The 24,179-nt window shown below is 45.8% G+C and overlaps 2 protein-coding genes across 7 annotated transcripts in view; one reads left to right on the plus strand and one right to left on the minus strand.

The window, feature by feature from the left end:
• CPPED1 (calcineurin like phosphoesterase domain containing 1) overlaps positions 1–24,179 on the plus strand; it is a 103,504-nt gene that overhangs the window by 70,409 nt on the left and 8,916 nt on the right. For 5 of the 6 annotated variants that reach the window (XR_011524903.1, XM_008518027.2, XM_070568529.1 and 2 more), the window contains one exon: positions 3,321–3,743. The exons of the other annotated variant lie outside the window; for it this stretch is intronic. Coding sequence is in view for 4 of the 5 variants with exons in the window: in XM_008518027.2 (XP_008516249.2) it covers positions 3,321–3,743 (423 nt within the window). In the remaining variant the exon portion in view is untranslated. The remainder of the gene's footprint in view (positions 1–3,320; positions 3,744–24,179) is intronic. 6 annotated transcript variants of the gene reach the window in all.
• Positions 18,213–24,179, minus strand: part of SNX29 (sorting nexin 29) — a 590,085-nt gene continuing 584,118 nt past the window's right edge. The window contains exon 21 of the mRNA XM_070568519.1: positions 18,213–18,434. Within this exon, the coding sequence (XP_070424620.1) occupies positions 18,431–18,434 (4 nt within the window). The 3' untranslated portion in view covers positions 18,213–18,430. The remainder of the gene's footprint in view (positions 18,435–24,179) is intronic.

Here is a 24,179-nt window from a genome sequence, read left to right on the forward strand (position 1 = left end):
ATTAGAAGATATTGGTGATTTCCCCACAAGTAGCATCCCTCTGAAGCTTGGAAACAAACATGTCATTGCTCTGTGTAGTTCACAGCTCTTCACTGTAGATCGCTTTGTAGACAAAGTCTCCTTTGCAAGTTTTGACTGAACCTTTTTTGGAGGGGCTCATTTTTAACTTGTCTGTGTGTGGTCATCAGCTGCTCGAACATCCCCTAGGTCTGCCTCAGTATGTGAGGCTCGTGATGAAATGCCCTTTGAAAATACACTGCACCCCAGTGTGTTATAAAGTCCTCGTCCTGTGGATCAGCGTGGTTGAGAGGAGTCACCCCAGAAGCTAGGACCCTAGTTTTTGACCACGACATTGTAAGGAGAGGCAGCACTCTGGTTGGAACACCAAGTTCAAATCCCCGACTGGTTGTCAAACTGAGTTAAGACATGGCAGCGCTCAGAACGCTGCCTGGCCCCTAGTAAGTGCTGGGTGAAACTGGCCGTTACTGAGTATCAGAAAATCCCTAAGTCAGCATGAATGGGAAGAAGGGAATCCTGGGGGTGGCTTTGGGGTCTTTTAGAAAACTGGATAAGGGAAGTAGTGATGAATTAGCCTGGTTCACAGAGTGCCTTTGAGAAGGTTTATTGTGTTCAGGGCCATAAAGGATTCGTCCTAAACGCGCAGTCTATTTACAGGGAAAAGAATCGGCCAGCGGGGTCTTGGAGGGGATTATGTAAGTCAACACAGATGCCCACAGTCCGGGATCAGCTAAAGAAACAAGAGCCCCAGAGCCAGCCCAGCCCAGCGAGGGGCAGATGCTGCCTGTCGGCACACTCCTCGCACCGCAAGGCAGAGGCTCCTGTCCCTAGTGCCAGGCGGGCCCTGCTTCTCTCCCCACCTGAGCTCCTGTGGGGGTGCCAGCCTTTCCCAAGCAAATTCCGTGCATCCCAGAGATTGGGATCAGCTGGAAATGCAGCTGCCTGACTGCCTTCCCCTGACTCTTCTTTAAACTGTAGGATGTTGGGGCTAAAGGCACTTTTTTTAAAACTTTTTTTTTTTTGAAATGAAGGTAACAGATAAGCTTGGGAAAAGGGAGGAAGAAAGGAAGGAAGGAACTTTTAAAAAGTAGTTTTAAAGGGTTTTGAACCAAATATGGAAGTTTCCTTCACTTCCTACTCCTGCTTCCCAGATTTAACCAGAGTTAATGTTTTCTTTATATCTTTAGAGAAGTTTATCCATAACTATATGAATCTGTATAAGCCCTTTTTTAATTCATATGTGATTTTTTTACTCCTCCACCTCTTACCTTCTTAATATATATTAAAGATCTTTCCATAGCATCATTATAGAGTTCTCTCTTTCTATTTTTATTTTACTAGGATTAAATATAAAATATTTCAGTGAGATATGGAAATTCTGAACTCTTATGCATCTGACAATGTAGTTGAAGTGAACATGAAACTTGGCAGAATTACAAGGAGAAATGGATTGATCCACAGTTACAATGGCAACTTAACCAAGTCTTTCAGAAACTGATAGAGATCAGTAGGCCAAAAGCAAAGAATAATGACGTAGGAGATTGAATCATACCGTTAACAGGCTTGATTGAGTGGAAATATGAGGAACTCCATATTCAACAATCAGAGAACACGCATTCTTTACAAGCTCACATGGGATATTTAGAAAAACTGGCGTATACTTGGTTATAAAGGAAATCTCGCTCCTGCTAATTTGTAGTCGCAATTTCTGAAATGGTTTTGTCTTTTCCTTCTATTTCTTTCCTTAGTTCTAACAGTTCCTATTTCACATCTGCCTATTTTTAATGACCATCTAGACTGAATTCCTTTATTTCTGCTTCGTGGTCTTCTTTCTTAGCCGTAATTGCCTTGTAAAGACTTCTTTGCTTTCTTTTTAATTCATGATGGAAATGGAATGTCGGGTAGAATTGTCATCTGCTTATGGAAAGCTTTTTCAGGTGAGTTTTCCTTTTCCCGGGGGAAGTTGGCTGCTCTTTTTCTTAGGCTGTCTTTGCATGAAGCTGAGCATATTCCTCAGGACGGACATGGTGCAGGAATTATGTCCCTTCCCTGCTTTGCTTTTCTCAGTAACGCTTAAGAACATCTGATACAGATGGGTGTGCATCTATAATTTCCTTGGCAAATTATCTGACTCCCAAGTTTGGAGGGAAGGATCCGTGTCTCTGGCTCATAGTTCGCTGCAGTAACTAAATCAGTGCCTTACACATAGTTACTGCTTCAGTAAACATTTGATGAATAAATTAGCATAGAGGGGCTCAAAAAAACAGATCTGGAATTGAATTGGTCATTTCAAAATCTATTATTAATTACTGTTGTTAAAGATTGGCACCTGAGCTAACATCTGTTGCCAATCTTTTTTTCCCCCTTCCTCTTCTCCCCAAAGTCCCCCAGTACATGGTTGTATATTCTAGTTGTGAGTGTCTCTGGTTGTGCTATGTGGGACGCCGCCTCAGCATGGCCTGATGAGCGGTGCCATGTCCGCGGCCAGGATCCAAACCGGCAAAACCCTGGGCCAGAGCAGAGCGCGTGAACCCAACCACTGGGCCATGGGGCCAGCCCCCGATTTATGTTTTAGTACATTATTACAGAGAGTATGGAAGCCAGGAATCTGAAGGAAGAGAGTCCCCACATACTTTACAGCTCTTTGTCCAAATAATCATCTTCCTAGTAAATCCCTTGTGCCAGGGGGAACGCACTTAATGTTAAGACATTGGTGCCTGGTTCTCTTACACACTAGTGGAATATAAAATGCCTCTTCCCCCATATGGTGGGGATTTGGCAAGATGCACGTGCCAATTGATTTGGCCATGTGGGTTCTAAAAATTTTTCCTGTAAGGGTATTCGCGCAGTCTGCATGGCCATGTGTATGGTAAGAAAACCTTCAGTAGCCATCAGTTTGGGGCTAGTGTACAAAGCTAGGTCCACACACCACAGGGATGCTCATGATGACCCACTGAGATAGGGCAGAAAAGTTACAACTGTTTATATTTATTTTTCATCTAAATAAAAGATAGAATTAAGCTTCACTAATATTTAGTATTAGAATGACTCTACACCATTACTCAGTCAGCAGTGTTGGGTCACATGTCCACTTAGACATTAATTTCCAAGGCATCCTGAGGGAAAGACAGTTCAACTCAGAGGTTCCCACCTCACTTGTTGATTTGCTTTTAACATATGACTACTTTTTGCAGTTTCCATTGGCCTGGGTGAGTGGATTTCTAGATTATTCTTTCTTATTGTGTGTTGGTAAATGCATAAACAGTCTTGGCCATTTGAGGACATGACCCTTGCTTTTCCAGGGATGCCCTGGCGGAAGGAGCAGACGGAGGACCTGCAGCGGGTGCTCAGGGATGTGGACAGTGAGATCCCACTGGTCTTCGTCAGTGGCAACCACGATGTGGGCAACGTGCCCACCCCAGAGACCATCGAGGAGTTCCAGCAGACTTGGGGAGATGACTATTTCAGCTTCTGGGTCGGGGGCGTCCTGTTCCTTGTCCTCAACTCCCAGTTCTTGTACGATGCCTCCAGGTGCCCTGCCTTGAAGCAGGCCCAGGACCAGTGGCTGGACCAGCAGCTGAGCATCGCAGGGCAGCGGAAGTGCCAGCACGCCATCGTCTTCCAGCACATCCCACTGTTCCTTGAAAGCATCGATGAGGATGACGACTACTTCAACCTCAGCAAGCCTGTTCGGAAGGAGATGGTAGACAAGCTCTCCAAAGCAGGTAGTGGCCCGTGACCCCGGGTGTCTGGGTGGAAGGGTGGTCTGGAGAGGAGGTTTCTAGATCCTTCTGCCCCTTTTCAGCCTGGCAAAGGGGAGAGACAATGGGGCTTTGGACAGCCTGGGTTCTGATCCCAGCTCTGCCACTCACTGGCTGTGTGGCCTTGGCCAAGCTGCCTAGCCCTTCCAAGCCTCAGTTTCCTCATCTGTAGAGAAGGATTAGCTGAAGTAGCTCTTGTATAGGATGGTTGTGAGGATTAAATGAGACGACACCTGTAAGTCATTAAAACAGCCCCTAGGCTACCACACACCTCGTTTCTCCTCCTGGTAGCACCTGCAGTATTCCTTTCTTGAAAAAACGGTATGTTCTCAGCCAATTCCCTGAGTTACCAGTGCCTTGACAGGATTCCAATTTTGACAACTGTTGTGTCTCTTTTTTTGGTCCTAATGCCTCCCTCCAGATCTTTCCAGAGTGTACTTCATCACACTCTTCTAAAATTTAAATATATTCATTTATTTGTTAGGGGATAGGGAGAAGGGGGTGGCCTGATCCAGTAGCAAGCATTCATTTAAAAAAAAAATCCCAACACTCTTCTTTTCATTTTTGAGCATTAAATGTGTTCACATTTACTTGTGAAAAGTACAATAGGCCCTTCTGTGTTTTTGAGACATTTTACAAAAAGCTTGCATAATTGGAGACATTTTCCAACTGCTCCATGGAGATGTGGTTGGAAAACTTCTATTAAGGCCTTTGAAATTTTCTGCCATGCTTGAGTTGGTGCAGAAAACCGTTTTGATGACAAGGAAGTGAAGTGTCAAGATGGCATCAGCACCACCATGGAGACTGTTTTCTAACAGAGAATAATGCCAGAGAGAACATTTAATGCCACCGAAATGATTCTTTTCATATCAAATGTTAAATGATGCAAATGCCATCCCCATGGCTGCTCTTTGTTCCCTGTTCTTGTCAACCCCATTCTTGAGTGGCACGTGGTTCTGCATCTCCCATCATAGGATGGAGCACACGCAGCCCACAAGCACTCCCAGATATTAGACCTATGGATATTTATAAAAAGAGATGCCCTCAGCTCTAACAGGGCATCCTCGGGAGGAGCTTACTGCCCACCCACCAGGAACCCCAGAAGGTGACATTGTATCTGGGATGCACCAGCCACCTCCTGCATCAGGCCTGCAGCCCTGCAAGCTCAGGAAGGATTTGTTGGCACACCCAGAGCTGCTCCGTGTCTTGGAGGTGGGCTCCCCTTGCTCCGGCTCACAGAAAGTGGAATCTACCACCAGAATGCCAATTGGCCGATTTAGGGCAAGACTGAAGTCCTCCCCTCAGCCCCAGCAGCGCAGTCTCTCCCGTCGGCAGAGCACCGTGGGAAGCCAGATTATGATCGGGAGGTTGCTTGCTAAGCAGGAGACAGAAGAGGGGAGGCAGTTTGCTTATTCCACTCCTCATGGCATCAGGCGGTGGAACCCTGATGGATCTGTCTCCAGTAGGGCCTCCTTGCCCATGAAGCCTCGGATATTTCACGTGCCTCTAATTCTACCTCCTTAGTGTCTCTCCAGCCCACCCACCTCTTTAGGCTACCCTTGACTCTCATCAGGGTCGTAGCAACAGCTCTGAGTTGCTCCTGCTGCCCCACTCTTGCTCCATTTTAGTCCATTCTCCACCTAGCAGCCAGAGAGGCATGTGACTCCAGAGCCTCCAACCCTTCTGAGGCCCCCTTCACCCCCAGAATCAGGCCAGCTCCTTGCCCTTCCCCATCTTCTGTGCCTTTTCCATGTCACCTGGCCAACACCTACTCACCTTTGACACCTTGTGTCTGAGGTGCCCCCCGCAGCTCTGCCTCCCCCCGGGTTCTTCCTCAGCTTTCCGTGATCCCAGCGGATTTGTGAGTGTTGACTTGTCTGAGTTCCCCACTAGACTCCCAGCTCCTTGAGCACAGGGACGCTGTTCTAGTCATCTCTGCATTTGGGAGGCCTGGCTCAGGTCTTAGCTCATAGTAAACGCCGCATCGGCATTTGTGGGATGAATGCAGGACTCAAACTCTAACTCAGGCTCCTTCCCTCAGCAGCCGCCTGCCACAGCTCACTTCTTTGTTTAGCACCCGCTGTTTGCCAGGCACAGAGTAGACCAGGTCAGGCTCCCCAGGGAACTCCCGGGCACAGCCTTTCCCTGGTGTGTTCTGAGTGTCAGCACAAGCACACAGCCTCGAAGTCCTTCGGTCTTGGGTAAAGCCACTTGTGTGTCTCCCTGCTCTGATCCACGTGCTGGTTTTTCAGGTTCATGCAGTGGTTGATTTCTCTCTTCCCAAGTGGCCCCCCACTATTCCCACGAGGCACCAAGTTCACGGATAAAAAGGCGTCCTCTTCTTGGCCACTGGCCTTAGGATCTTGACCTAAACCTGTTTAACCAGGGAAAACCAGAGAGATGCATGCCCTTCCTGCAGTCACCTGTCAGTTTCAGTGTCTTGGCTAACCGGGCCCTCTGCTTAACGGCCTTTCAAACACACAACAGACTGCGGGCAACGTCAGGAAGAGCCCGGATCTGGGGTGGACACAGCTCAGGGCCCGGCTGAGTGAGCTGCTTGGTTTGGAAGCCCGGGTAGGTGGGCTCTCGTGGAGAGTGCGTGCGCCCGTGACTCAGTCGTGCAGAAGATTGCTTCCGGTCGTGCCAGTGTAATTTGAACTCCTTTTAGAAAGCCAGAAGTTCAAGTGACATTTTGTAAAATTCGTTAACTTAAAGACCGTGATAGAATTGGGGGTGACGGTGGCAGATGGTATTTAACACTGCCTCCAGCTTTCCCCCGTGGCAATGTTACTCCCTAATACTATTTCAGTCTCATTTATCTCCTTGTGCTAAAATGCCAGTGCTCAAAAATATGTCAAAAGCTCATCAGAATATCAGGGTAGCTTTTAATTATGATAATTGTGTTGTTATAAAATATCCTTTTAAAGAGCACATCCCTCCTTGAACCACCATGGAGGTAAAACCCAGCTTCCTTCCAGCAAGCTTAATGAATAATTCTGAATCATTGTGTGGGATGAATAAATGATTTGATAAAGAACATCAACAATCATCTCACATTGTTGCATTAATTTTTTAAATGGGATGAAGTAAGTGAGGAGGTGGGGTGTTACTATACAATGGGCCACGGTGTCTGCAGGGCTGAGTTCTGGGAATCAAAGCCTGCAGGTTTCCCTAGAAACGGATACATTCTGTTTCTACTTTTGAAGCTCAATAAAAAGCCTTCTTTGTATGACACAGAAATGTTGTCAATAGCCAGTACAAATACACAGTTACCGGGGCAGGACAGAGGCACAGATGTGAAGTGGCCCCGTCATTCTCTGTCTTCTTTTGCTCTGCCGGAGGATAATCAATTTCATCACATCCAAGGGATGTAGAAATTGGTTTTCCCTTAATTCACCTGATCGCTAGTTGGAGTTGCAAAGACAGATAATAGATAATGAAATCTTGGTTGAACCTGACCATCGTCTCCATCCCTCATGTCTTTTTCGGCAAAAAGTTAATATGTGACCTAGTTAATGTGGATTCTAATTTAAAAACTCAATCTTAAAAAACGAAAGTCTAGCTCTTTAACTGACCCTGTTTCTCTTGATGTCTCCATACCTTTTCTTTTTCCCATTCTCAACAGAGAGATTAGAACTGCGTAGTAGAGAGCCCAGAGCAAGTTTGGCAATTATGAAAAATTCCAGTAAGTTGATCTTTCCTGCAAAAGCTAATAAGTAATTTCACAGAATTATAGTTTCATCTCCAGTATTTATGCTTTTTTAATAAAACTGGAGAGAGAGATCTTAGTCCATGCTTTTATGGCTTTTGAATTTCAAAATGTAAAGAACAAAAAGGTTAGGTTTCCACTTTATAGGGAAATAAAACATCAGTTCCCACTCTAATATCTTACTTGCGTTGTATTGAAATTATTTGTTTACGTCCTGATTCCTTTAGGAAATGGGGTCCCACCTTTGTTCACCTCTGTAGGCCCAGCCGCTAGCCAAGACTGTCACAGAGTAGCCCCTAAGTAAATATTGGTTAAATGGAATTGAATTAAACTTGGTTCAAATCTCTTTATCAGTAGAATCATAGGTAATGTCTGTATTACCTATGGATTGGTGTTTACCAACTGACTTTGGGATGGGAAATGTATACATTTTGGGCTATAGTCTGTAGTGATGACTCAGTTCTGCCTTTGTAGCATGAAAGCAGCCACAGATGATACATAAGCGCATTGCACAGCTGTGTTCCAATAAAACTTTATTTACAAAAATATGGGTGGGCATGCAGGTCATGGTTTGCCCACCCTTGGCTTAGAGACGTATTCCCGTTACGGTGTGACACTCTTGCTCTCTACGCAGTGTACATACATCTAATTCCAGGATGCTTCTGGTGACCCCACTCTGACGCCTGCCTGACTCACTCGAGGGTCTCCCCAGATCGAGCCTCAGAGGCCTCATGGAGGGCGTGCCTGGCGAGGCGCATTCCACTGGAGGCCATTGATGTGATGGGGCAGGGTACATGGTGGCACTTAAAATCTAATCCCTGAGTGTTTACTTTAACGTGTGTTAGAAAGAATATAACTAGCTCATCACTTTAAAGAAAAATATTAGGCGAGTAATAGTGCGGCTAGTATGCAAGTGATGCAGAACTTGTGAGGTCGCTCAGGGGTGAAGCGTTCACACCAGTGGGATGGGTGAGGCCATATGACATCACGGGTGAGCAGACAGCCTTTTGGCTTTGGACACACCAGGTTCAAATCATTTGGTCCTCCTTCCCTAGTCAATGGCTTCATGTAAGCTGCGAACAGCTTTCTGCCTTCATGTCCTCACGTGTTGGATGTATTCATCCCAGCCTAATTGGGTTGGTGTGAGAATCAAATAAAGAGAGGCACGTATAAAAGCATGCCTGGCTCGTCATGTGTGCTTGATCAAGGGTTGTATGATGTCAGATGACCCTGGACCGTGTTGTGAGCCCACGGCGGGCAATCTGCTTTGGTTGGGGTCTGGTTTTACCCTGTAGCCACAACGGTGCTTCTCACCCTTGGGGTGCTGCCAGGAGAGGGGGAGGACCTGCTTGCCAGGCTGTACCTCAGAATCTCCAGGTCAGGAGAGGCATGTCGAATTTGGGGATATGCTTGCAGTTTGCTAGCATAACTTTACAAATGGAAAAAGGAAGCAATTAGCAACTCTTTTCACAATACGAACTATAGGAAGTGAAGGTAGACAAAAAACCTCTTGGCTCCTGGGATATGCAGGAAGATAGACTGTGTCTCGGGGAGTCTGAGATTTTTCAGAGTAGACGAGGAATGTTACTTTTAGTTTTATCAAAAGGGGGTATTAGTTTAAAAGATTAGGAAGCGCTAAACTGGATGGAAAATTCCTATGGCATTTAGTGATAGAATTTGACTCTAAATCTGTTTTTTTAAAGTGTATACCTCATCAATTAATGTGTTAAATAAACACACCTTTGAATGCATAATTTCATAGATTTTTCTGAATCTAGCAAATGTGTCCCCAAGACAATGGCAGTGATCTTCTGATGTCCTCTGTTTAAACAACTATCTTAGCGATTCTTTTTTTGACCAACTTTTAAGTGAGAACTCACAGTTTTTTTAAGCATCCGTAGAATCCAGAGTTTGTAGGGGCATAACAGCTTAAGGCATCTTCCTTAATAGATATTTGATCCTGAACTCATTTTTCCCAGGTTTGGTCTGTTTTATGTTTTGATTAATTCACCATAAAACATCACTTTAGTCATTGACGTCTGTGTTTCATTCACTATAAACCTAGAGAAAAGACCAACTGCGGAAGCTACATCTGGTGTGAAGTGATGGATTACGTTTCTCACTTTGGAGGTATCCTTAACAGTTGGGCTAATTAAAGTTAAAATCAAGTCCTGATGGTAAATATTTATAAATCGAGAACCTGGCGTGTTTAAATGTGTGTGCGGGTTCCCGAAGTTAAGTCAACATTTATTCACTCAACAAATAGCATGGGCCCTGTGCTAGGCACTGAGGACAGGAATGAACAAAACTGACTCAGTTCCTTCTCTGTTTTGGAGATCACTCTCAAACTAAAAGTTAAAAATCTTGTTGAAAAATCGCATTGCTCTCTTGCTCCCGAGCCCATTTTAAATTTGGATTATTGACACAAAAGAGGAAAGACAAGAGTTTTTCTTACACGTGTCCTTTACAGGAGGCACTGTCCTACACGCCGTTGAAGTCCGGGTGAGGAGCTCCCTGCAGTCCGGTTGCCCAGGGAGAAGGGCCAGGTCTGGGCTAGGTGCTGCCGCCTTAGCCACGAGCCTCCCACTGGGCCGCCCTGCCTGGGCGGGGCCTCAAGGTCTGCGCTTCTGTATCGCTCAGGGGACCGTAACCTCACTTCCTCCGTGGTACCACCCAAGGGAGATACCTAACAAAACAGTTTTGCTCCTGAAAAAGGCAAAAGATTGACAAGCTTCTGGAGAGCCGTGGCTCACGTTCAGTTTTGTTATTACTCACGTTCTTGTCAGTGGCTGCCTCATTGCCACCACAGCCGCCACAGCAGCCCTACATGGTCTTGGCGTTCTGTCCCTTTTACTGACGAGCAAACTAAGTCCTGGAGGCTGAATCTCCTGTTCAGGTCACAGAGGTGTGAGGCAGGATAGTAAGATGGCAGGGTTTTGTGGGGCTCAGAGGAGGATATCCAACACATTGACATGTGTCTGGCTCCTGGTGAGTGCTCACTAATGGTAGTGCTATTCATATCCATCTTACTGTCATTATTATCTTATAAAAATATTTTAAATGACTTCACATTAGATAAATTGATGTGTAAGGAACATATTTCCTCTTTTTCCATGAGTCCATACCTCTGACCCATTGCTGGGTTGCTGGAGTATTGCCAGAACTGGAACCCAAGTCTTTCTGACCATGTTCTTTTCTTCTACTCCTCTGCCCAGCATGCTGGGGTCCCATGTCCCGGAGAGAGCCCCCTGTTGTGCCACCAAAGGGTGCTAGAAGCCACAGGGTAACCAGCTTCTTCGAGTATCAGTTTTACTCCATAAGCCATTTAAAACACAATTAACATTACATTAATACAATAATAATTAACACATATTAAATACTTTACTACAGGTGCTATTGTCTCATGTTATAGACAAGGAAACCAAGGCACAGAGAGACCAGTCGGCTTGCTCAGCTTCACACAGCTGGGAAGTGGCAGAGCTGGGCTCGGTGCAAGGACTCTGGCCCTAGGGCCTGGCCTCTTACCACCTTGCCGTGCTGTCGGGATAATGAGTAGCGTGCGCAGTGGGCATGGGCGTTGACAGCAGGATGAGAGGAGCCAGGCCAGCTTGAGCTGCGGCAGGTCCCACCTGCTCACCCACCACGTCCACTTTCCACCTGCCCTTCTTAGGGGGCTGCCTCAGGGAAGGAGCTGGTCCAGCCCCCATGGAGGCTTAGAGTGGGGATGTCTGAGGGGGTCTGCTGAGTGAGGGTCCAGGGAGTCCAGTCAGGGCATGAAATTCCCTTCCGGCCTCAGCGAGCAGCAAGTTTTGTTTCGCTGTAGGCCTCTCAGCTCATCCTTTCATCTTGAGTGTGTGAATTGCGCATTCTGCGGACAAAGATGCTGTTTTTGGTGTTTTTCTTGAAACAAGGAAGAATATGTACCCACCCCTACAGACTCTTCAGTCAGCCCCCCAGGGGTACAAATTCAGGTGGGCTCTTATCTGGGGATTATGGGCACCAGAAAAACTCGCTTAAAAACTGAGGACTGTAGCTTGTAGAAAATAGTGATAAAATAAAAGTAAAGGTTGGTTTGAGACATTATCTTCAGAAAAGAGACAAATTATGGCAGTCATCTGTTTCAACTTGTATTTGAGAAAGTGTTCATTGTCATTGCAAATATGTACCAACTCTTAGAGTGAACAAAGAACGAATCAAGTGTCGGCTTGGTTTCCTTGCCCAAATTGTCTAAAATAATTGTTTGACGGCAGCATGTACTTTACATTTGACCCTGGCAGCAGCATCATTGAGGGTCATTTCTGTAAGAGAGAAAAATATTTTCAGGTTCATCAGTTTTCCTAAGGGTCTCTTTCCAAATCTGTCAGTAACCCACTTATTGCCCTTTGTGGAAACTAACGTGTGTGTGTTTACTCTGCCGGAACCTTATATGTTGCCGACTTCCCCAGTAATTCCAGCAGTCCCCCAGTGTCACTTTTGTCGGCTTTATGAAATCCTGCATCTTTAGTATGTTTTGTGATTTAACCCAGAGGTGGCTCTGCCTGGTTGCACCCATTGAGGGGTTTTGAGTTGGGCCTTGGTTTATAAGTAAGTGATTCATTGACGTTTTCTTGTTATTAGAAAGTTCCTTCTTTTCATACAGCTGGGATCATATCATACGAACGTGTTAGAAGCGTAAGATTATGTCATACACAGTATTATCTCCTGTCATTAAAAATGTTCCCCAAACCACAGGTATTTTGTGCTACATGGACACCATGTCCATTGAACTCTTTTGCCATTATTAGACATTTAAGTTGTTTCTACTTTTTCTCTGTAACAAATACTACTGTCATAAACTTCTTTGTGCACAAACAGGCCCAAATCTCTTACGATAAAAAATGCTTGCACATTTTAAACTTTGTGAAACGAGAGCCTGAAATCGGTCTTGATAAGGCCCAATGCGACTGAGGGTCATGTTTTGCTGAAGAGGTTCAGCCTTCTGCTGGAAGAGTGCTGGCGCTCTTGGCGCTGGGACTGGCCCTTTTGCTTCTTGTTACGTTCATCTGTGTATTTGTGAACACCTGTCGCACGTGTTTCCTGCATTTGGAAACCGGAGGAACAAAAATGAGGAAGCATCGGTCCTACCCTCAAAGCACAGGGTCTGGGGGAAAAGTTGGGGAAGGAACTAGAGTATTATAGTCAATGTAGAAATCTAGAGTGGGCACCCCATGAAACTTGAGAGAGTTTTTTTTACTGTTTAAATTCCTCCCTCCATAATTCATATTTGAAATGTGTAGGTATTTGCCGGCTCCTGTTTGATAGGGGTGTGCTTGCCCTTAAGAGCTTTTGAATTGCATGATACCTGTTGCCATGGATGGCCTCCATATCAGGGACATTTTATCCCTCCTACCTTTTTCCTTCCTTTCTTCTTCCTTCATTCTTTCTTTTGCTTCCTTTCTGTACTTTAATTCATAACATCCTGTCATTCAGGCTGTGTCTTCATGAAATCACTCCATCAAGTATTTGCTTTGGGGGCACCCATTCAATTAATTCAGTAGATTTGGGGGTTGCCTACTCTGTGGCAAGCCTAGGTATCATGGCAAAGACCGCTTTCAGAGAAAGAAATCCTTTTTTGGGTGATTGATCCATCAGCCCAGGGAAGCATTGTGGTCAGTGTCCCTGTTTCCTGTCTCGCTGAGGTCACTGACCCTCTGCAAAGGTGTCCATTCCTTATAAAGGTAAAGCCAAGTGCCTCTGATACCACAGGGGGTTGTCAAAGGAGACTTGGGCTATAATCGTATACAAATTACATAATTATATTTTTTGCTTTCTTAAAAACTGTGAAAGCAGATCTTACAAGATGTCAATATTTGTTATCTGTGGGTGGTACGAATATAATTGTTATACTACCTTTTGTACTCATCTAATCCTCTAAGTTTTTCAAAAAATGAAAAAAGAATAATAGAAAGAATCCCTACAAGGAAGTCCAGGTCAGGGGTTGGCAGACTGTTTGCGTAAAGGGCCAGGTAGTAAATATTTTAGGCTTTGTGAGCCAAGAGGCAAAATCCAGGCTATTATCTAGGTGCCTGCATAAACCTGAACATAGCCGTTTACACATGTGAGAAGCATTCTTAGCTCACACGCCTTATAAGCAAACAGACAGCAGGCTGTGGTTTGCCGACCCCTGGTCTAGGGACTCAAGATCGATGACTGCTGACAGTTGTATTTCAGGATAACAGTTACAGAGCCATCAATTCTTTTCAAAAAATTACGCCACTTGTCATTTTCCACACTTCATCTCTCCTAGCCGCAAATGAAAGGCTAAAATCGAGGCGAGGAAAAGATTTTATTTCTTTGTTTTCAGTTGACCACGTTTCAGGTGTTTTAGTAACTCACTCTGCCTTGTGCGTGTTGTCTATTTTTCACTTGAGTTGCCATACAGTCGTGGCCTAAGGTTCCCGAGCCCCCTGCCCCTCCTCTGGGCCGGCACTGCCCTGGATCCAAGCCTCGGGCCTGTTGATGCACGATGCCTGGAAAAGCAAGTTCACAAGCAGTAGGAAGGATGTCCACATCACTGACCAGAAACCCTCCCTTGGAGTCCTCCTGAGCCCCACCCTGTGAGGAACCTTCTGGGGACCTCTTGGAGGGAGGTGAACTCAATTATCCTGTAAGAGCTTCCAAAGGCGGACTTAGCCAGTGGTCAAAAATAGCTTATTGGTCATGCAAAAAAGAGAGTTTCTGTTTTAAAAAGTGTAGGGTAGTATTAGTTCCTTTTGGCTATGCATAACCAGAAACTCTGACCCGCCTGGCTCAGAGAACAAGGAGGTTTATCATTGTGTGCAAACAGAAGGCAGGGAGCAGTGGAGGCTCTCGGCCCGGTGACTCAGGGACCAGGGTCTTGCGTTGATCTTGATTCTGCTCCACGCACACCCTGCCCCGTGAGGCCCTTTCCTTAGGGTGGGCCTTCTCAGGTACACGTAGTTCTGGACATCACATTCAGACTGACAACCCCAGAGGCAGAAAATGAACTTTGTAAAAGAAAGAAAACCTTCCCCAGGACCCCTCAGCTGGGGTCCTCCCACAGCCCTGTTTCCAGACCTGGGCCACAGACCCTTTCCCAGCGTGTAGGTGGCGGTAGGAAGAGAATTGCCACAGCTGCCTCGGTCCTGTTTCTGGGGTAAAGAGCAGGACGTATCCCAGAACAAAATCGGGATTCTTTTAGCAAAGACAAAAAGGAAGGGCATGGATATTGGGAGCAACCAGCATTGTCTTCCAGGACAAGGAAGAAAAACCCCCACGATCACACGTTATTTCAAAAACAGGGCCAAAAAGCACTGTCTCCCGTGTGCAATCGTGCGCCTGTGTTGGGGGGTTAAAGGTTAAACACATCATCTCTGAAACTCACAACAACTTGATGAGGGATCTGTCGTCAACCCCTTTTTGAAATCGAGGAAATGGCTGTTCAGGGAGGTAAAGTTAGCTTGTCATGTGGCCTGTAAGTAACAGACAGGATTCAAAATCAGTGCTCATTCCACTGTCTCTGTCTTCCCCCCTCTTGTGAGTAACATCAGACCTCCTTTTATAAGGAACATGGTAATTCTTTTGTGATACCAGAAAACACCGGAATTATTCTTTTCCTTAGATAATATTGGCAAAGAGGGGAGGTTTGAGTTTCTCCTTCAGGACACCTACTAAAATACAGCTTATGAGTTGCCAGATATTCATGTATTCATTCACTATCCATCCATTTATCCAGCAGTCTTCTATTCTGTTCATTCTGGGCATGGATATTCAGTTAAATAGATTTGGTTTCTGTCCTCATAGACCAGTTGGGGACACCAAGGTGGGAACAGGAAATCACAGGACAAAAGTGGAGGAATGTGCAAAGAACAGGAAGAAGGAGAATCAACCTGGTCCAGCTTGTCCAGGGAGGTTTTCCCAGAGGAGAGGAGTGAGCAGGCTCCTGAAGGATGCAGAACAGAGCTCATCAGGCAGATGTGGGCAGGAAGGGCATTCAAGACGCAGGGCGGAGTACAGGCTGAGGCCAGAGCCACAGAACAGCCCGGCGTCGGGGCTAGAGCATCTTTTCCCTAGCAAATGTCATCTCAACACTGTAAAACATCTTGCTTCCGTGGCTTGCCACCACCTCTGTCTACCTCCCTTGAGTATTTTTGGATGGATTTCCAATTTGATACACGAACATGCCGTCAGTCAAAACAATCTTTTTAATGAACCTCTTGTCCTGACAGCTGTGTTTAAGATAGGGCATGGAAACCGGGTAATGGAAATCTAGAAAATTGTCCGTTCTGGATTGAAACCTTAATGTGTGCCCCGCACTCCATCTCACATGCAAGCCTGCCGTCTTCTTTTAAAATTAAAGGGGAAATTATGCATAGCGAAAAAGATGTCATTTGTGCAAATAAAAAAAGGATCTTCTGATCAGATACTTAGAAAAGGATGAGAGGAAGGTATAATTATTGAGCGCCGCCTGAGTGCGTCACAGGCAGCTTCCAGCCATGTGACTTTGGCTCTGAGTCTCACTTGATCTTCGAAGCCACCCTAGAGGTGGTTGATGTTAGTCCTACCTTCCAACTAGGGGAACTGAGGCTCAGAGAGGTTGAGGGCCTTGCCAGGCTCACACAGCTTGGCGGTGGCAGACTGAGGTTCAAGCCCCGTGTCCCCAGACCCCCACCCCAAACTGCCTTTCTGGCAACCAAATGGTAGGATTGATAAAATACAGCTCTCCCCTTGCATATTCCACACGGGGTTTGAATTTCCAAGTCATCAGGAAGGGAATATTAAAAAGTTGAGCATAGCCTCCCATATAGAAAAGACTAGGGGGCAATGAGTCTGAAGGTTGCAGGAGCATAATTAATGCTTGAGTCCGGGGTGGGCCGCGATGCTCTCCTGCAGCCGTGCTCCCTGGGCTTTGGGAGGACCGCCGGGTACCTCCAGGCCCTGGAGAGGAATGACTTCCTAGCAGCACCGCCCTTTCCCCAGGATCGTGTCCTTTATAACTCTTGGTGGGGTGCGGTGGGTGGGAGAGGAAACGTCCTGTTATAAACAGGAACCGGCCCCTCTCAACTGCCTCCAGGTCTGGGCTCATAACTGGCCAGTGAATCTCATCCCGTGCGCTCTTCTTTGGGGCTTTTGCCACAGAACCACTTCCATCCTGACCACGCTGAAAATGCACAGGCCCTTGGTGTTCTCTGAGCCACTTCTCTGCCATCGAGAATTGTGGTTTCGGCCCTCTCTTCCACCTTCTTGTAGTTTCCATTCAGAGCCTTGAAAAAGGAAGAATATAATTTTTGTTGATTGTTACTGAGGTGAGGCAAGAAAAGTGTAATTTACATGGCTTTTTTTTTTTTTTTTAGGGGAGGAAATTGGGGGGAAAAATCTTAAAAAGAAGAAATCTCTTCTGGTTATAGAGTATGAGTTGGCCTTGGGTGACGGTCATTTCAATTGGTTATTGGGCCATTACTTCCTACGCAAGCAAAACATGAAAAAAAAAAAAGAAAAAGAGAATCCCAAGAGGAGGGTGTGAAACCTTAAGACGAGCCAGGTGTTTCACATCGCGTGGACCAGACATCTGAACAAATGCCCGGGTGACCAGATGTTGGCGTGTTACATAGTGTCCACGAGAGAATGGGAGGCACAAAGCCAGTGTCCAGCAGTGGCCCAGCCCAGGAGCACCTGGTCCCATGGTAATGAGGATGTCAGCAGCATCCTGTGGCTGCTCACGCCCGTCAGTAGAGACTCAGCTCCTGTAGGAGATTCTGCGCCCCTCGCCCCAGGTCAGGTCCCGCCGAGGCAGGGCTGCTTGCGTGGGTGGGAGCTCTGTAACCTGGGACAGTCTCTTCTTGTGCTGATGCTCCTGCAGCGGACAGGGACAGATGGGCGCCTGCCCTGAGGCCCAGCCGCAGACCTGGGCAGAGACTCCTTCCTCCCAGGAGCGCTTGCTGCCCCAGGTCCCCAGGGCTCGAGAAGCTGCACTAACTCTGAGTGTCCCCATGTACCTGAGCAGTCCCTGGACGGCTGAAAGGCTCTGAAACCCACCTGACCTCCCAGTGAAAAGTACAGAATCATCTGACAGCCTAGATTTGATATGCCAGAAACATAGTTTTCAGGATTTTATAGGGTAGCTCTGAGATAGAGATTTCCTGAGTGGAACACGTAAAAGATACAGCGTTGAATGAATGAAAACAAGTTGCAGGCCCACGGATAGCATATTCCATGTTTGTGTAATTATATGTCTGTGTATATATGTGTGTTTCTCTGTTGCTGTCAGTGCCATTGAGTGGATTCCGAGTCCTACCGACCGTGTGACGGCAGAGCGGAACCCTGCCTGGTCTTTCTGCACCGTGCCCTCACCTAGTGCCACGTCAGACAATGCTCCACTGCAATTCACAGGGTTTTTCATGGCCAGTTTTTCTGGAAGTGGGGGGCTAGGTCCTTCTGTGTATTACTATAGACCTCTCTCTAATATCTGTATTATTAGTATACACATTCCAGTTATCTGGACAATACACACTGAACTCCTAAAATGGGAAGAGAGATTCCCCTCCCCCTCCTTTTTTTATGCTCTGTGTTTTTATAACATTTGATTTTATTTTTAGCAAGCATTCCTTTCTTTGTTCTTTTAACGTCTTATTCAGAAATATTGTCAAGCTTACAGAAAAGTTGTAAGTAAAAAGAATACCTGTATACCCTTTGCCCAGATTTAGCTGGCACTTTACCCCAGTTGCTTTATTTTTTTTATTATTTGTGGGAGATATTGCAAATATATATATTTTTCTGATTTGTTTGGGGGTAAGTTGCATGAATCCTGTATATGCGTTTTCGCACTTTGGTCCCGTGATTTTTCTTGGCATTCCTTCTGTATCAATTGATGGAGATCCTCCTCCTCCTTTACAGCTGCAGCGTGCGTACCACAGTTTGTTCAACTGCTCTCCTAGAGCATGCATTACCTTTGAAGGCAAAAGAACAATAAAGATAAGTAGTGGGGGAAAAATGTAGAAACGACTGAAAAGAACAGGCTGAAGCTCTGATAGAAAGTCTTTGTTGTTTTTAAAGTGGGCGGGGCTGTGGGAAGCCAGGTGGCCGCTGGGCCCTGGGGCTGCCCCTCGACTCACACAGGCATAACAGAGGTGTCAGGAGGTCCAGTCGACCTCCTTAGGCAGGGGTCCCTGGAAGCCGAGCCAGAAACGGGGGTTGGAGCACACATGAGGGAGGGTCTTGAGAACAGGGAAGTGAGAACGTAGGACAAGGCAAGGAGCAGAGCTGAGCAAGGTCACCTGCTGAGCTGGGGTCAGACTGCAGCCTGATCCAGCCAGAGCCCCAGAGCACGAATCGCACCATAGACGTGGTCCCGCCTGGAGGCAGGGGGCCAGCCCCTCCAACCCCCGAGGACAGTAATCCATTGTAGAAACGTTGAAGAATGAAAAATAATACATGGAATGCGGCGCGTTCACAGTGCCTGACCCACAGCAGATCTTGAGCAAATGATAGCTCTTGCTATTATGGCCGTTACTCCCTTTTTTCCTTTTTTGTTCTGTAACAGCTTTATTCTCATACCATATAATTCACTTATGGAAAGTATACGATTCAGCGGTGTTCAGTCGATTCACAGAGGTGTGTATCCATCCCCATAGTCGACTTTAGAACATTTTCATGACCCTACAAAGAAACCTTGTGCCCTTTAGCTGTCACTCCCCCATTTCCTTCCAACCCCTTCCTTCCCTCCCTGCCCTAGAAATCTACTTTCTGTCTCTGGATGTTTCTGTCTCTGGATATTCCATATAAATGGACTCATACGGTACATGGTCTGGGAGCTCACCTTTTGCACCCTCATGTTGTTAGGTCGTTGGCCATGCCCCACCAAGAGGAGGTACCCTCTGAGCCAGGCGGCTCTGGTTCAGTCATTCAGGACTCAGGAGAAGGGCAGCTGTGAGCCCTTAGCAGCCAGCCCTCCCAGCCACCGGAGGATGGACGCAGCAGCCTGTAAAGGGACCTGCCCAGGACACGGACGTCCATGGGGGGAATTGTGTGAAATGGCTCCTGTAAGAGTAAGATGATGGGGATTATCCAGCCTGATAAAAGAACAGGAAGGGTGGCCTTACTCAGAGTTTCTGGATAAACAGAAACATATTGTCTGTGGTCCTGGGCAGTCTCCCTTTTAATCTTTGCAAGGCTCCCCCTTGTAAGACCGCCAAGGAATGAAATCTCAGCAACCAAACTCTCACACGCTTGGTGGGAATTTAAATTGGTCATTTTCTGAAGGATAATTTGACAAAGTCTAAGCTATGGGAATATGAAAGACCAAACTTTTCCCCCAAGATCAGGAATAAGGAAAGAGCTGCTTTCACCACTCCTGTTTCACGGTATATTGGCGGTTCTAGCCTTTACAGAAAACGAGACAAAGCATAAAGGTCAGAAAAGAAGAAGTGAAACTGTTCCCGTTTCCAGATGATATGACTGTTTACTTAGAAAATCCCAGGAACCTGTAAAACAGTTACGAGAACTAACAAGTGAATTTAGCAAGGTCTCAGGGTATCAGGTTCATAGACAGAAATCAAGTGTATTCTTAGATACCAGCAGCAAACCACTGTCAAGTGAAATTATAAAAAGAATTCAATTTGTAGTAGCACCACAAAACATAAAATACCTAGGAATAACCAAGGACGTGAAGACCTCTGCCCTGAGAACTACAGAACATTGCTGAGAGTAATCAGAAAAGACCTAAGCGGGTGGGTGGGAAGGTAGACCATGTTCATGGACTGAAAGACTGTTGTTAAGTTGGCATTTTGCCCAAATGACCTATAGGTCAACGTAATACCAATCCATTTTAGAAAGGTTGAAGAGCTAAAAATAGTACCAATCAGAATTCCTGCAGTCTTCCTCTGGATAGAAATCTGCAAGCAGATTCTAAAATTTCTGTGGAAATGGAAGTTACCTATAATAGCCAAACAATTTTGCAAAAGAAGAACAAAATTGAAAGACCTACCTTATTGGACTTCAAGACTAACTGTAAACCTCCAGTGATCAAAACTTTCTGGCATTTGGTATTAAAAGAAACAAATAGATCGGTGGAAGAGAAATAGACCCAAACGTAAATGGTCAGTTTTCACCAAAATTGCTGAGCCAGTTCTGGAAACAACCCCAGTGTACTCAACACTTGATAAACAAATTACAGGCTATCTGTACAATGGAATATTACTTAGCAATAAAAAGGACGAACTGTTGATGCATCAACGTGGATGAATCTTTCAAAATTGTGCCTTCATGATCCTTCCATGAAATGTTTCAAAATCATGCTGAGTGAAAGAAGCCAGACCAAAAAAAGTGGGCACACTGTCTGATTCCGTTTCTGTGAAGTGCAAATTAATGCGTAGGAGCAGAAAGCGAGTCGGTGGCCGCCTGGGACAGGGATGGAGAGAGAGCGACTCTGAAGGAGCGCGAGGAAACTTTGGGGAGTGATAGACGTGTTCATGATCTTGACCTTGGTGATGGCTTCCAGGTTCGTACATATGTTAAAATCGATCAAATATGCTGCTTAGGGTCCTTCAATTATACTTTAAGCTGGACCAAAAGAGGGGAGGTATGCTCAGACTCAGCAGTTCATATTCCTCGTAAAATTTGAAAGCTGTGGACCCTGGCGCTAGCCTTTTTTTGTCTATTTGTATATGTGGGGTAGTTACCATTTTTGCTCTGCGAAAGTGCCTCATTGTATTTGTCATATGGTATTAATAATTCAGGCTTCTATGAAAGAAATATTCAATGCTTTAGTTAATTGATATAATAATAGCTTCCATTTATTAAGTGCCTACCATGTGCCAGGCACAATATAGCTGTTTCTCACAGCAGCAGCTTCACGAGGTAGCTCTTATCATCCCCACTCTACAGATGATGAAACTAAGGCTATTCAGTGAAAAAGTGCCAATGCTGGGACAGGATATCCACGTCTGCCCCACTGCAGAGCTGTGGTGGTCAGGATAGCAGCCGCCAGCCACATGTGGCTGGTCCAGACTGAGGGGAGCTCTACGTATAAAACACACTCTGGATTTTCCAGACTTACTGTGAAAATAAGATTGTAAGATTAGTAATATTTTATATATTGATTACATGTTGAAGTGATAAGATTTTAGATATTGGGTTAAATAAAATACATAACTAAAATTAATTTTACGTGTTACTTTTTATTTTTTTAATGTAGCTACTAGGAAATTTAAAACTACACAAGAGGCTCACATCATATTTCTCTTGAACTGCCTCTTCAGAGCTCTTTCCACTTTACATTGTCTTTAGAAAGGATAAGTAGGAAGTTAACAGCGTATGTTTATATTTATTGAGTGTAAACTGTATGCCGATTAAATTTCAGTTTCTTATTGGTACGTGTATTTACTCTATAAGCCCATTACCTACTTAATTTCAAGCAAAAATTGTCAGCAAACAATTTTTTTAATGTGTCAGATCTGAACGACTATTTTAGATGGAAGGATGTGGACACTCGCAGGTGGACGGAGAGGTCTCTCTGACCCTCAGCATAGATGCTCTTGTTTATCGAATAACTGAGTAATTATTTATGGAATAATTTTGTGTTCATTAAAGCAGTGTTCTCTAAATATACTTACCTCCCCTGGTCAAAATGGCATCCATAGTTTTATAAACTAAACTACAAATTACTCTTGCCTTTGTTCTTGTTTCCTTCATTTGTGAGAAGCTCAGAAACTTCCAGTTTTTGAAGCATTGAGAAATCGTGGCTGAACTTTGATCGCCTGAATGTATTTCTTAGATGTATGCTTTTCCCCCAGTTACTGGGGATGGCCCTCCTCCCGTTTTTGTAAATAAAGCTTTATTGGGTCACAGCCACACCCACGTATTTACATAACCGAACTATGGCTGCTTCCATGCTGCAAAGGAGGAGAATTGAGTTGTTGTGACAGAGACCGTATGGCCTCAAATATTTGCACTCTGGCCCTTTACGGGCAATGTTTGCAGACCCCAGGTTAATTAAGTTACAAGTGATCCTCAAAAGAAGTCCCATGAAGGCTGGCCCCGTGGCCGAGTGGTTAAGTTCGCGTGCTCCGCTGCAGGCGGCCCAGTGTTTAGTTGGTTCGAATCCTGGGCGCGGACATGGCACTGCTCATCAAACCACGCTGAGGCGGCGTCCCACTTGCCACAACTAGAAGGACCCACAACGAAGAATATACAACTATGTACCAGGGGGCTTTGGGGAGAAAAAGGAAAAAAATTAAATCTTTAAAAAAAATAAAGTCCCATGAAAATGTCTTTCACATCCCACTCAAGGTAACGGGAATTTGGTGATGGGAGGGTTTGTATCTGTGAAAGGCTGAAACTGGAAGTGGTGGGATGCTTTGCTGCTTCCCTCGAGAAGGAAGACACAAACCTGAGCCTGGCACTGAAGTCTGTTTCCACTGCAGCCAGGGTGTAGTCCAGCCCGCTGGCCTAGCCTGCCTGCCCTCCAGCTGAGCCAGGACCTGACCTGGAGTGCTGGTACTGCCATCCACTTCCTGGAAAATACACAAGAATTTCTCCCGTGTTGGATGTCATGAGGATTCAGAAGGCTAGAGAGGAAAGTTGGATGCCTGTAGGCGCCAGTCAGAAGGAGCCGATGTTGTCACTGCCTGCTGCTTCCCAGGCACACCTGAGTCCTGGTCTTGGCTCGTGTGCCCATGCCCAGTGGCCTTCATGTTACCTCCAATCTGCAGGTGTTTTGGTTAAGAGTGCTGCCTGAAACCAGACTCCTGCCTTCAGATCCCAGCCCAGCCAGGTACAGGCTGAGTCAGGCAAACCACTAAATGTCTCTATACCCCAATTTTCTCATCTGCAAATCTGGGATAATAACCATGCCTTCTTCAGAGGGAAATTGTGGGGATTAAGTGGCTTAAAAACATGTCAAGTGCTCAGAACAATGTCTGGCAGATAGTGAGCACTCCATCATTATTCCTTATTACTGTTATTATTACAACCACCATAATCACGATCCTGCTTCAGGTCCCAGGGCGGGTGCAAGCAAAGAACGGGAAGAAGCTGAGGATGTGTTTAGGTCAAAGCCTCTCCCTCCAGGAAGCCTTCGTCCTGAGCCTGCAGTGCCATGATCCTTGGAACTGTGTACCCCTTAGCTGGTGATCAGAGCATCCGCTTCTGAGCCAGCCTGATCCAGGTACTAATCCTAGCTGTGTGACCCCGGGCACATTACTTAACCTCTCTGTGTCTCATTCTGTCATCCTTGTAAAAAGGAGGATAATATCTTCCTCGTGGGGAAGCCTCCTTACGAGGCTTAACCGAAAGGATACATGTGGGAAGTGCTCAGCTCAGAGTGAGTGTTCAGTAAATAAGACACTGCTAACCCATTTCTGCGTTTTAGTAGGAAAGCTCTGCATCACTACTGAGCTGTAGACCTTAAGCTCTTGATTGCTGGGAATGGTCGATCTGGGGGCCCATGCCGCTCCAACAGGAGGGGGCTCTGCAAATGTTCGTTGCCTCAAACTGGCTGAAGAAGCAGCTACCTGCCTCGCCCAGAGAAGGTGGAGCCAGCCTTTTCCTTTCTACATGTTTCCTGGCAGTGGCATTGGGAAAGATGCGCGCCAGTGAAATTCCAACGAGACTGAGTCTGCTGGAATCCAGCGTTCCAAATTGGCAGCTCAGAACCCTAACTTAGTTGTGAAGAACAGCTTACTGAACGAGGCAGG

The sequence above is a fragment of the Equus przewalskii genome, chromosome 12 (genome assembly GCF_037783145.1).
Source record: "Equus przewalskii isolate Varuska chromosome 12, EquPr2, whole genome shotgun sequence".
Lineage (NCBI taxonomy): Eukaryota > Metazoa > Chordata > Mammalia > Perissodactyla > Equidae > Equus > Equus przewalskii.